Raw genomic sequence first — 12,904 nt, 5'->3', positions numbered from 1 at the left:
CTGATAGGACTGTAACATCATAAGTACACAGGGATTTTCACCCTAAGTGTTGTTTTCACTGCATAACTTCCCTTGTATGCAAATATGTGACCTCTGCTTATTGTGTTGAATTCAGCATTAAATTTCCTTTTATTTGATATATGAATCATTGCACTTCATGCAGTGCATCAGTTTTTATAAGCATTCGAAGTTGAAAAACATAAAAATTTCAAAAAGTGTCCTTTGTGCGCAGCCTTTGTGATACCTGCATTACCTCATGAGCCTGCTCAGTTTTTTGCTCCTGGGTCCTTCCAGTGTGGTGGTAGAGCCTCTGAAATACAGTTGGGATGTGCGGCGGACCATTTTTGCTGGATTTGGATTTGGCTCTGATTCATCGTCCGGCTTTGGATTTGCTAAACCTGCTGTGACTGGATTTGGATTTTATACAAAAATTGCCAAAAAAGCTAAAAATCACATAATACTCTAGGAACAGAAAAAAAAAATTATTAACCTCAATAACAATAATTTCCAGTCATTTCCAGTCAATTTAGACCACCTCATAGCTCACAATATTTTTTCACCATTATTGGCCAAAGGCTGCAGTGAGCTGGCTGGTTACTAAGCAACAGAGCAGCGGCACAGACACCACAGTTTAAAGCACATCTATGAAACAGTGCCACTCACTACGGAGCCACAGTACTTGTGTGTTATGGACACACAGAGGGCTAAGGCCCAAGGAGTCACAGTGCTTTTATACACAGAGGGCTACTGCCCAAGGAGTAGTGGTGCTTTACACACAGAGGGCTACTGACCAAGGAGTCATGGTGCTTGTATAAACAGAGGACTTGTATGCACAGATGGCTAAGGCCCAAGGAGATACGGTGCATTTATACACAGAGGGCTACTGCCCAAGGAGTCATGGTGCTTTTATACACAGATGGCTACTGCCCAAGGAGTCACGGTGCTTGTATACACAGAGAGCTAAAGCCAAAGGAGTCAGTGCTTGTATATACAGAGAACTAAGGGCCCAATTCAGGCCCACTCGCTAGATGTGTTCGCACGCAGCCGCTCAGCTGCTAGTATATGCAAAGGCTGCGATCGCACTGTAAGACATTAGTACGCCCACTATGTCTTAGTGTGCGATGGCAGTGCGATCACAAGCCAGTCTAAAGACGCCCCTTTTCCTTCGAGCACACATCATCTCCAGGAAGTGTATGTAAAAACAGTAACATCGAGTGCCATCGGAGCCGCTCGTAGCACTTGTGGTTGAACCTACCCCGCGCCAATCACTGCAGTGTGAAATACAACCAGGTGACATGTACAGTGACGCTCCATGTTAATTATGCACGCCAAAGAAACGCCATTAGAACGCACACCCACTCCCCCGTTTTCATGGACCATCCCCTGTCACCATCCACAAACGGCACTGTCACTCATACTAGCGAGCAGTCTATGGCTGGAGTGCGATCGCGGTGACTGGTTCACGCACGCGCGCTGAGTACGCATGCGCAGAGTAGGCATGAGCAGATAGCTCAAATCGGCCAGCTGCGTGAGAACACAGCCAAGCGAGTGGGTCTGAATCGGGCCCTAAGGCCCAAAGAGTCATGGTGCTTTTATACACAGAGGACTATTGCCCAAGGAGTCACGGCGCTTATACACACAGATGGCTACTGCCAAAGGAGTCACGGTGCTTATACACACAGATGGCTACTGCCCAAGGAATCACAGTGCTTACAGTCAGGTGCAACATATTGGGACATTGACAGAATTTTCATATTTTGGCCTCTATTCACCACCACAATGGCTTTGAAATTAAACAAACAAGATGTGCTTTAACTGCAGACTTTCAGATTTAATTTGAGGGTAATTACATCCAAATCAGGTGAACGGTGTAGGAATTACAACGGTTTCTATATGTGCCTCCCACTTTTTAAGGGGCCAAAAGTAATGGGACAAACTAAACAATCCTAAATCTAACTTTCACTTTTTAATACTTTGTTGCAAATCCTTTGCAGGCAATTACAGCCTGAAGTCTGGAATGCATAGATATCACCAGATGCTGGGTTTCATCCCTGGTGATGCTCTGCCAGGCCTCTACTGCAAATGTCTTCAGTTCCTGCTTGTTCTTGGGGCATTTTCCCTTCAGTTTTGTCTTCATCAAGTGAAATGCATGCTCAATCGGATTCAGATCAGGGGATTGACTTGGCCATTGCATAACATTCCTCTTTTTAGCCTTAAAAAACTCTTTGGTTGCTTTTGCAGTATGCTTCGGGTCATTGTCCATCTGCACTGTGAAGCGCCGTCCAATGAGTTCTGAAGCATTTGACTGAATATGAGCATATAATATTGCCCAAAACACTTCAGAATTCATTCTGCTGCTTTTGTCAGCAGTCACATCATCAATAAATACAAGGGAACCAGTTCCATACATGCACACGCCATGACACTACCACCACCATGCTTCACTGATGAGGTGGTATGTTTTGGATCATGAGCAGTTCCTTTCCTTCTCCATACTCTTCTCTTCCCATCACTCTGGTACAAGTTGATCTTTGTCTCATCTGTCCATAGGATGTTGTTCCAGAACTGTAATGGCTTTTTTAGATGTTGTTTGGCAAACTCTAATCTGGTCTTCCTGTTTTTGTGGCTCACCAATGGTTTACATCTTGTGGTGAACCCTCTATATTCACTCTTGTGAAGTCTATCTTGATTGTTGACTTTGACACATATACACTACCTCCTGGAGAGTGTTCTTGATTTGGCCAACTGTTGTGAAGGGGTTTTTCTTCACCAGGGAAATAATTCTTCTGTCATCCACCACAGTTGTTTCCGTGGTCTTCCGGGTCTTTTGGTGTTGCTGAGCTCTCCAGTGCGTTCTTTCTTAAGAATGTTCCAAACAGTTGATTTGGCCACACCTAATGTTTTTGCTATCTCTCTGATGGGTTTGTTTTGATTTTTCAGACTAATGATGGCTTGCTTCACTGATAGTGACAGCTCTTTCGATCTCATATTGAGAGTCGACAGCAACTGATTCCAAATGCAAATGTCACACCTAGAATCAACTCCAGACCTTTTACCTGCTTAATTGATAATGAAATAACAAGGGAATAGCCCACACCTGTCCATGAAATATCTTTTGAGTTGATAGTCCCATTACTTTTGGTCCCTTAAAAAGTGGGAAGCACATATAGAAACCGTTGTAATTCCTACACCGTTCACCTGATTTGGATGTAATTACCCTCAAATTAAATCTGAAAGTCTGCAGTCAAAGGACATCTTGTTTGTTTCATTTCAAAGCCATTGTGGTGGTGAATAGAGGCCAAAATATGAAAAATCTGTCAATGTCCCAATATTTATGCACCTGACGATGTGTGTATATATGTATATGTGTATATATATATATATATATGTATATATATATATATATATATATGTATATGTGTATATATATATATATATGTATATATATATATATATATATATATATATATGTATATATATATATATATATGTATATATATATATATATGTGTATATATATATATATATATATATATATATATATATATATATAATATGGGGGTACACTCACCAGACTTCAGTCAGTTCATTTGCTTAGTAGCTTTATTCCATATTAAAAAGATCTGACATTTCGGTCCTCTTTGGACCTTTGTCAAGGTACCAAAGAGGACCGAAACATCAGATCTTTTTACTATGGACTAAAGCTACTAATCTAATGAACTGACTGAAGTCTGGTGAGTGTACCCCCATATTATATATATTTTTTGTCTGAGGATTTTTTTATCCAGACAGAATTTTGATGAGGCACCCCAGCAATCATGCTGTACTCAAGTGTGTGCAGACTGTTCTGAATATATATATATATATATATATATATATAATTGAGGTTATCGTGACATTCAATGAGAACGCTAGCATTCACAGTATTACAAGTGAGTATGACATTAGAAACAAATATTTCACTATGGTCTAAGATAAATGGTCCACAGAGCACAGAGTCTGTATACAGCAAGATGTGATGCTAATAAATAGAACATGGGTGTACCAGCAGACACTGGTGATTAATTTGATAGTCACACATAGATATACAAGTGTTGCATGAGGGCCTGATTCAGACTCGCTTGCTGCCGGAAGTAGCTCGCAGGTCGGATGGGCGTGTTTGTTTTTTTTTTTTTCTCCAGCCCGCTCGCTAAGCTGTGGGTGACCACCCATAGTGCGTGCGAGCAGCCTGGAGTCCGTTGCGATTATCACGACCATCGGGCTTGCGACGAAACCCTGTGGTAGGGTCTTGGCTCTCGCCAGCCCGAGTGGACTTCCTGCTCTATTAGAGCAGGAAGTCCACTACTGACATCACTAGTGATGTCAGTAGGTCCTATGGGAATGCCTGCGTTTGCCTAACCACACCCCTCCCCGCCTACAAACTGGGCGAGCTGTCACTTACCATCGACAGCCGCCCCGTCTTGTAGCGAGCCCCGGAACAATGGGGGACCATCGACCCGCTTGCGAGCGGGTCTGAATCAGACCCTGAGTCTCTGAATATGTATACAAAGTGCTACAATGTAGTGGCTGCAGGTTTTTTCATTTCCAGTTCTACTGTGGTTCATATGCAGACTCAGGTGCACACAGATATACAAGTGTCACATATCAAATTAATCAGTACAGTCTGCTGCTGGTGCATCCTAGTTGCATCACATTGGCAAGTTGCGCAGTGTGCCGTATTGAGGCCAGATATATGCGGACACATCTGCAAAGGGGTGAATCAACCAAACCAAGGCCCCACAAGGATAGGCTAGGATGGCATATTGCCAGGGGTGGGTGCACATTGAACAGGACACAAGTGCTCAAACTCAGTCCTCAGGACCCCAAACAGTGCATGTTTTCCAGGTCTCCTCACAGAAACACAAGTAAATAATTAGCACCACCTGTGGTTATTTTAAAATGTCAGTGAGTGATGAATTCACCTGTGCACCTGCTGGGTGACCTGGAAAACGTGACCTGTGTTGGGTCCTGAGGACCGAGTTTGTTAACCACTGTAATAGGAGTATACCCAGCCACCATTCGAAGCTCATACCAGGTGCATGTTACAGACTCTCACGAATTTGGGACCTTAAGGACACAGGCAGTGTATCGATGTAACTCTCCCATACTGAAAAGGGGATGTAGTTGTCATCCTGGCGTGTAAGATGCCGATGCTGGAATCCCCACCGCTGACATCCCAATGGTAAGTATTAGGGTTAGGTTGCAGGGGGGAAGGATTAGGCTGTGGGGTGGGAGAGCTAGGTTTAGGTATATGGATTAGAGTTAGTGTTTGGATACTTACCTCTAGGTGTCGGAATTCTCACCTAGGGCCGTATTAAAAAAAAAAAAAACGTCAAACAGACGAAAATGGAGCAAAAAATCTGGAGAAAAGTTTTCTCCATCCCAGACCAGGAAAATAAAGCAAAATCCCTATTTTTGGCAAAAAATGTGCGGATTTCTTTGAACACCCCCTTAATTATAAATTATCCCCAAATAAGTTCGTAAGTTGCGTACTTTGGTGAAAAATGGGCGTGCAAATTTTGGGTGGAAAAAAAAGTAGTTGAAAAATTGTTTTCACCGATGGCGAAAAAAACCTGACGTTTTTGCCGCTATTTGATTTCGGCCCCTAGTCGGGATTCCGGCAACGGAATTTTGAGCTCTGGGATCCAGAGCTCTCTGTCTACCTGTACCCAACCCCTGAAAAAGAACCGCCCAGTATATTTCTTTGTATAATAAAGTTTCCACTCCATTTGAAACTGAAATACATTTTTTCCAGAAATTGGGACATTCATGGGGATCCAGATTTCATCCAGTTATGTAAGATCGTTTTCCTACTACACTAATTGTCAACAATAGATTCCTACAACTCTAAAGGCCCCCATACACGTGTGATATGCACCTTGCGATCCGACGGTTGACATATCGGGCGATCCCCACACACGGTGCGTTCGGGTGGCCGCACCCGCCCAATATGCCAGCAGCCCTCCCCCACCTGCATAGCAGTGCATGGGATCTTACATTGCATCCCCAGATCAAGTGAACATACAGTAAGCTCTAGAGGTGCGATGTACGATTCCACGGGAGCGTGCAATGGCCGATGATATGTCCACACGCAGTACGATATAGCAGCGATATCATACCAATACGTCGGATCGGCTGTGTATGGGGGCCTTTAGTCAATCTCTGTCCCTCTGGGAATATTCCCAGAACCACCCACTCTGGAGTAAGTGGGACTTTTTAATTTTTTTTGGTTACTTATTTAAATTGGTAGAATTAGGTTCTTCATTCACAAATTGAAACTAGTCTACAAGTACAGATAATCTGCAATGAGATTGTTATTCATTGACAACAATTTTTGTTTAACTTTTTCTGGCAGTGTTTGAGATCATACTTGCATTTCTGGAGAAGAAAGATTGGAAGGAAGCCTTTTTCTCTGTTCTACCTCCACGAAAGGGAGCAGTGCCTCTTACTGAGGCTTCTAATGCTCCTGCAGATGTTTCATTTACTCAAGATGATGGTGAAGACTTGGACAGTGACTCTGACGTTGAAGATGACGCAGCCCAGGCAGAATTCAGGCAAGAAGAGGATAAGATTGACAGCTGACAACTGATGGACCTTTTATTTTTATTTATATATTTTTATTTAAAAACCCGCCAAAAACTGGCTATTTTCAGTCCACAACTAATTGGTATTTGTTTATATAAATATATTTTTTACCTAATAATATGAAATTATTTTGTTTCTGTTTTACAAAATCATACAAAGACATTTTGGGGAGAGTGCATGTATATTGTTAAATGTACTTTGTTTTATAGACTTCCAAATGTATATTTAATAAAAACGAAAATCTTGCCCTATATCTTGGTGGCTGTTATGTTTGATTTCCATATGGTCTCATTTTCAAAGGTAAAAGATTTTAGCAGCTGACTGCTTAGGGACACTGCTATGTGTCATGCTAATATGCTAATAATAAGCTAATATGCTCTCTAAAATAATGCTAGGAGGTAAATGTATGATATCTGTTTTGTCTGGTGGGTTTGAAGTTATGGTACAGCAACCATTGGATGTATTATGACTGGCTGATTTCAAACTGCAGAAAACATAATTTCCTACATCACCAACACTATATAGCACTGACTACTGTGGATCTGTGATTTGGTCGATGGTTGTGATTTCAAATTTGATGCCAGATTGTTCTGTCTTGTAACTGCGTTTAGTGTAGTATATTTCTCTGTTTACAATGTTTCGTCCTTTTTCCATTTAATTATTACATAGAAACATAGAATTTGACGGCAGATAAGAACCACTTGGCCCATCTAGTCTGCCCCATTTTTTAACAGAATTACCTCAACCCTTATTGATCCTCCTTTCTTCTGAAGGAAATCCTTATGTCTATCCCATGCATGTTTAAATTGCTCTACTGATGGGAGGCTATTCCACTTATCCACTACCCTTTCTGTGAAGTAATTTATCCTCAAATTTCCCCTGAACCTACCACCCTCCAGTTTCAGAACATGTCCTCTTGTTGTAATACTTCTCTTTCTTTGAAGAATGTCTCCTTCCTTTACCTTGTTAAAACCCTTTATATATTTGAACGTTTCTATCATGTCCTCCCTTTCCTTTCTCTGCCCCAAACTATACATATTAAGATCTTTTAGTCTTTCCTGGTACGTTTTGTGGTGTAGACCTTGCTCCATTGTAGTTGCCCTTCTTTGTACAGTCTCTAATGTATTAATATCCTTCTGGAGATATGGCCTCCAGAACTGAACACAGTATTCCAGATGAGGACGTACCAATGACCTATACAGTGGTATTATCACTTCTTTCTTTCTGCTACTGATTCCTCTCCCTATGCAACCAAGCATCTGACTTGCCTTCCTCATTGCTTTGTTACAGTGTTTGCTTGCCTTTAAGTCACCTGAAATAGTGATTCCTAGATCCCTTTCCTCTTCAGTAGTTTCCAGTATAGTGCCATTAATACTATATTTAGCTTTTGGATTTTTGAGACCCAAGTGCATGATCTTATTAAACTGTAGTTGCCACGTTCTTGACCATTCCTCTAGTCTACCTAGATCATCAATCATTTGTTTTACCCCTCCTGATGTGTCTACCCTGTTGCATACCTTTATGTCATCTGCAAAAAGGCATATTTTCCCATCAATATCATTTGCAATGTCACAAATAAAGATATTAAAAAGTACTGGTCCAAGTACAGATCCCTGAGGTACTCCACTGGTAACATTTCCCTCTTGAGACTGCACTCCGTTTACTACAACTCTCTGTTTCCTATCCTGCAGCCATGATCTTATCCATTCAACTATCTTTGTATCTAATCCCATGCTTTCCAGTTTATTTAACAGTCTGCGATGTGGAACAGTGTCAAAAGCATTACTAAAGTCTAGATAGGCTATATCTATGGCCCCCCCTTTATCTATTTCCTTAGTCACCCTGTCAAAAAAGTCAATAAGATTTGTTTGACATGATCTCCCCCCAGTAAATCCATGCTGTTTGGGGTCCCTACTACTGATGTAAGGCTCACTTGTCGGTAGTTGATTGCCTCTTCCTTGCTTTCACTTTTGTGCAGTGGGACAACATTTGCTCTTTTCCAGTCCTCTGGAATTACTCCAGTAGCTAGTGACTGGTTAAATAATTCTGTTAATAGTGTTACCAGCACCCTTTTAAGCTCTTTTAGTATCCTTGGATGTATCCCATCTGGCCCCATTGATTTATCCACTATCAGTTTTGAGAGTTCTATTAGGATCTTCTCCTCTGTAAATGTGCTTGTTCCTACCTCATTTTTCTGATTGCACCTGCAACTTAACTGTGGCCCCTTGCCCTCTCTCTCAGTAGTGAATACTGAACAAAAATAGAGGATGATCAGCTATTGCATTGTCTCCCTGTTACATGTGTCTGACTGTTATGTGATTTGGCGAGTGGGAGAAGGGGATGAGGAAAACAGGTACAGTATAGTGAAGAGGAGAAAGACATCCTATTAGGGCAGAAGAGGAGTTAGGGAACCAGGCCACTGATGTTTTTTACACAATCTAAAATAATTTCATGGCTGAACAGCAACAACAAATGTGAAGCAAATGCCAAAATATGTAAAAGTGTGACATGTATGACAGCGTCACAACACACCCACACAAGAATCGTGAACTCATTGACACCTGTCTTGTACCGATGACCACTGAAATGACTAGTGAAACAAATATGAATGAAGTCAATCCAATTAAAAGCTATGCACTCGCGAGTGCGAGTCTTTCAGGCTGCTGTCAAGTGCAGCCGTTGTCGCGAAGAGTACCGCGAGGGATGCGATATGTGGTGCCTTTGCCGGCGTTTGAACGCTGTGGCAAAGGCAAAACTCACCCGATTCGCACCACTCTGGGCTAATTGAATTAGCCCCCAATGTTTTCTACTTCATTGGTTCAACAGCCAGATATTCTTGACCTCCCAACTTCCACTGAGTCACACTGCCTCCTTATGCCCCAACGGCTCAGCCGAGACACAGTATGTACCCGAGGAGCCACAGAAGAGCAATGTGTAGGGGTGCTGATGATTTGGGCTCTGCAAAAAAACAAACAAAAATTGATCCCTGATGTTTTTTCTCACAACTGTTGCTATAGAGCTTTGTTACAAATCATTATTTATGCTTTGTGGTTTAACACATGTTCATAACAGGATGCGATCAATATCTAGACCGTGGGGATTCCGGTACTCAGAATCCCGGCGCTGGCATCCTGACCGCCGGAATCCCAAAGGTAAGTAGCTGGTTGGGTTAGTGTTAGGCACTAAGGTGGGTGGGATAGGTTTAGGGTGCGAGGAGGGTTAGAATACTGACCAACAAGTGTCAGTATTCTAACCCTGTCGGGATGCTGAACTCCAGGATCCTGTACCCATCTCGTTCATAACATGATGTCTCCTTCATCTACTAGGGGCAACTGGAGGCTTCAGACAGTGGGTAATAGATGTGTGCTAAGTGGGAGCTGGCACTTTAAATTTTTAAGTGTGACTAACTCCTCCTCTATACCCCCCTACAAGCCCAGTCTTAGTTTGTGCCCGAGGGGAGCTGGTTGTGTTAGTCACATTTTCCTAAGGGTATTTAAATAGACCACTGCTGTGCTGAAGTAAAGAATGTCTACATTGAGGAACAGACAGGCAACAGTTGCACTGCCTGTCTGCATCGATGGAGCTGCCGGAGGGACCTATTTGCAACTGCACACAGTTCGCCTGGGGTCCCCGACTACAGAGACACCTGTCTCCATATAGAGGGTCCGCATGCCACTGCTTGCAGTGCGCATAGTGGTCCTCCACTAGTTAGCCGGCAGCGGAGAAGCATCGTGAGTATGCCCTGGCTCCCTGTCTAGCAGGGTAGCCAGCTTAACATAAGAGCGGCATATACAGCAGCAAGGCTGCTCCGATTAGCGGGATGGCCAAACAGTCACTAGCACAGCTAGTGCAGCAGACATAGCGCTCTTATAACCCAATTTAAGCTCCATAGCGGGGAGCGTAGTCTAGCTCCGGTTTCCTGCACCTTCCAGCGCTTCCCTCGAGGGTGCTGGCGGCCATTACATGGTGGGACAGTCTGCTACATAAAGAAAAACGCTGCATGAAACTGAAAGCCAAACCTGGTCTGTAAGTAAACAGTGGGGTTTAGGCTGGTCAGCAGAGCTTTTAAAGCAATACTACTTACAGTGGTTACTTCCTTTCTATGCATACCGTTTTCTGGCACTGCTAGGAGTGCTATTAGGGCAAGTGTGGCTCTCCTCTGTATTTCAGTTTCTTTTGACCTTTCTACATCAGGGTCCATAGGGTATCCACAGGATACCTTGGGGTATAGGTGATGACGTCAGGCATCGAGCACCATAGAGTTAAAGTTTTCAGCCTCCCAGGATGCACTAGGGTGCCCCTCCTATACCCCGCCCCCGAGCCAAGGCATCTCAGTTTCGTTGGTGCCCGGTTCGGAGTCGGATGCACCTGTTTAGAGGGGAGCTAAGGTTAGCCCCTGAACTTTCTTCGCAAGCAGCTGTGGCTGTTCTTCTGGAAGTACAGCATGGACAGTCAATGCTGACGTCCATGCTGTCTTCCCTACACCCCCGCCGGTACCAGAACGCCGGTACTGATCCGGGGATGCTGGTAAGCATCTGGGGTCACAGCTAGCAGTGACCCCAGATGTTTGGGACCATGGCCGGACTCAAGGGGGCAGCAGGTAAGCAGCGGGGTCCCGCGGTGGGTCCCTGCTGAGCACATGGTCCAGAGTCCCCAGGCAGGGGGCTCCCTGGGGACTGGCTGCAGCGTGGAGCCAGGTAACTAACCTGCGCTTCCACTACCCCTCTGGGACAGCGGACCGCGGCTGAGCGGTAGCGCTGTGGTGTCCCAGGGGTTAATTGCATGCCAGGGGAGCGCGCCTTCCCTGTACACAGCCCTCTCTGCATCTGCTGACTGGCCCTGTGGCAGCGCTCCTACCCCAGGCCGGCCTCGTCTCTGCTCCTCGGTGGCCATCTTTTGCTGGAAGCATGGTGAGCGCTGCTGGACGCTGAAGATCGGTGGCATCGTGGTCTGGGTCCCCCGGCATACCTCTCCTCCGTTGGTTACAGGTCTGTGTATGCAGCGCTGTGTCCTACCAGGCTCTGGGTCTGCGTAGTTGAGGATCAGCGCCGATAGTGCAGGAATTGATTTCTTTGCATTGTATGTGACTTCTGCTAGCGTCTGCTGCCTGTACTTTCACTTTCTACTGTCAGCCATTTCACTGTCCCTGCTCTTCTTCTGCTAAAGCCCTTGCGGTGTGGTGATTGCAGGGTGGTTCTCACACTATACTAACAAGTATCAGTGAGAGGGGTCACATACTTACCATCATGTCTGAGAGTGACATTCCTCTCCAGCTTATTTGTACTACATGCAAGGTACCAATAGCGGAGGGGGAGGGTGTTCACAGTGTTATTAATTGGCCCGGCCAATTACTGTCTCGGCTCCGGTACAGGAGCCGCCCTGGGCTTGTTTCGCCAAAGCGCTTACAACCCTCGTGGGCCAGTTAGCTCCGCAGCCTGCGTTCCCACAGATGGGATTTGTCCCAGCAGTCAGTGGTGTCGTCACCCATGCAGGGTTTTCCGAGACAATTGATGGTACCCCACAGTCTTCCTATTTCCCCTCCTCAGGTCTCTCAGGAGCCTGTGTGGGTTAATTCACTGACAAGTTCTGTACAGCATTTGTCGGATGTGTTACAAGGGGAGTCTGTGTTGAGGCCACATCAGCGGCCGGTGGCGTCTCTGTCCGCTCCTTATGAGGATGAAGACGTGACGTCCGATGATGGGGAGATTCTGGATCTTTCTGACCAAGAACCTCTCCGTTCTAAAGTGTTGGACGCTAAGTCCAAAGTTTATATTCCTGGACTTATTCGGGCAGTCCGCACAGCTTTAGTGATTGAGGATGATGATCCTCCGGTGTCCAAAATATGCCTTTTTTAAGGATATTAAGGGTGACACCACAGTGTTTCCTCTTTCGGGTCACTTAGTAGACCATTTAGAGGAGGCGTGGAAACACCCTGGTAAACGGTATCAGCCTCAGAGACGCTTGGCGATGGCTTATCCGTTTGCGGACAACTATTTTTCTAAGTGTGAATCCCCTCCACAGGTGGATTCTCATGTGACACGCCTAGTCCGAAGTGCCACATTGCCCATGCCCTCCATGTCCTCCTTGAAGGATTCTACGGACCGTAAGGTGGAGATCTGCCTAAAGTCCGTTTATTCCCTTGCGGGGGGGGGGGGGGGGCAGCCAGGCCGGCTATGGACATTTGTTGGGTAGCCAGAGCTATGGAGCGCTGGGCTGATAGTTTGGAGGCGTCTTTGGATTCCGACTGTTCGGCTGAACAGACCGAGTTGATAGGCAATCT

At 44.7% G+C, this 12,904-nt stretch overlaps 1 protein-coding gene across 2 annotated transcripts in view; it reads left to right on the top strand.

The window, feature by feature from the left end:
* Positions 1 to 6,847, top strand: part of TRMT10A (tRNA methyltransferase 10A) — a 36,578-nt gene extending 29,731 nt beyond the window's left edge. The window contains exon 7 of one of the 2 annotated variants that reach the window (XM_088453210.1): positions 6,395 to 6,847. In XM_088453210.1, the coding sequence (XP_088309336.1) occupies positions 6,395 to 6,628 (234 nt within the window). In that variant the 3' untranslated portion in view covers positions 6,629 to 6,847. The remainder of the gene's footprint in view (positions 1 to 6,394) is intronic. The other variant, XM_088453209.1, reaches the window with a different exon arrangement.
* Positions 6,848 to 12,904: the final 6,057 nt, after the last annotated feature.

This window comes from Taudactylus pleione, unplaced genomic scaffold, assembly GCF_031769625.1.
Source record: "Taudactylus pleione unplaced genomic scaffold, aTauple2 ptg000573l, whole genome shotgun sequence".
Lineage (NCBI taxonomy): Eukaryota > Metazoa > Chordata > Amphibia > Anura > Myobatrachidae > Taudactylus > Taudactylus pleione.
Note: the sequence above shows the minus strand (reverse complement) of the source record. Positions and strands in the feature narration are given on the sequence as shown.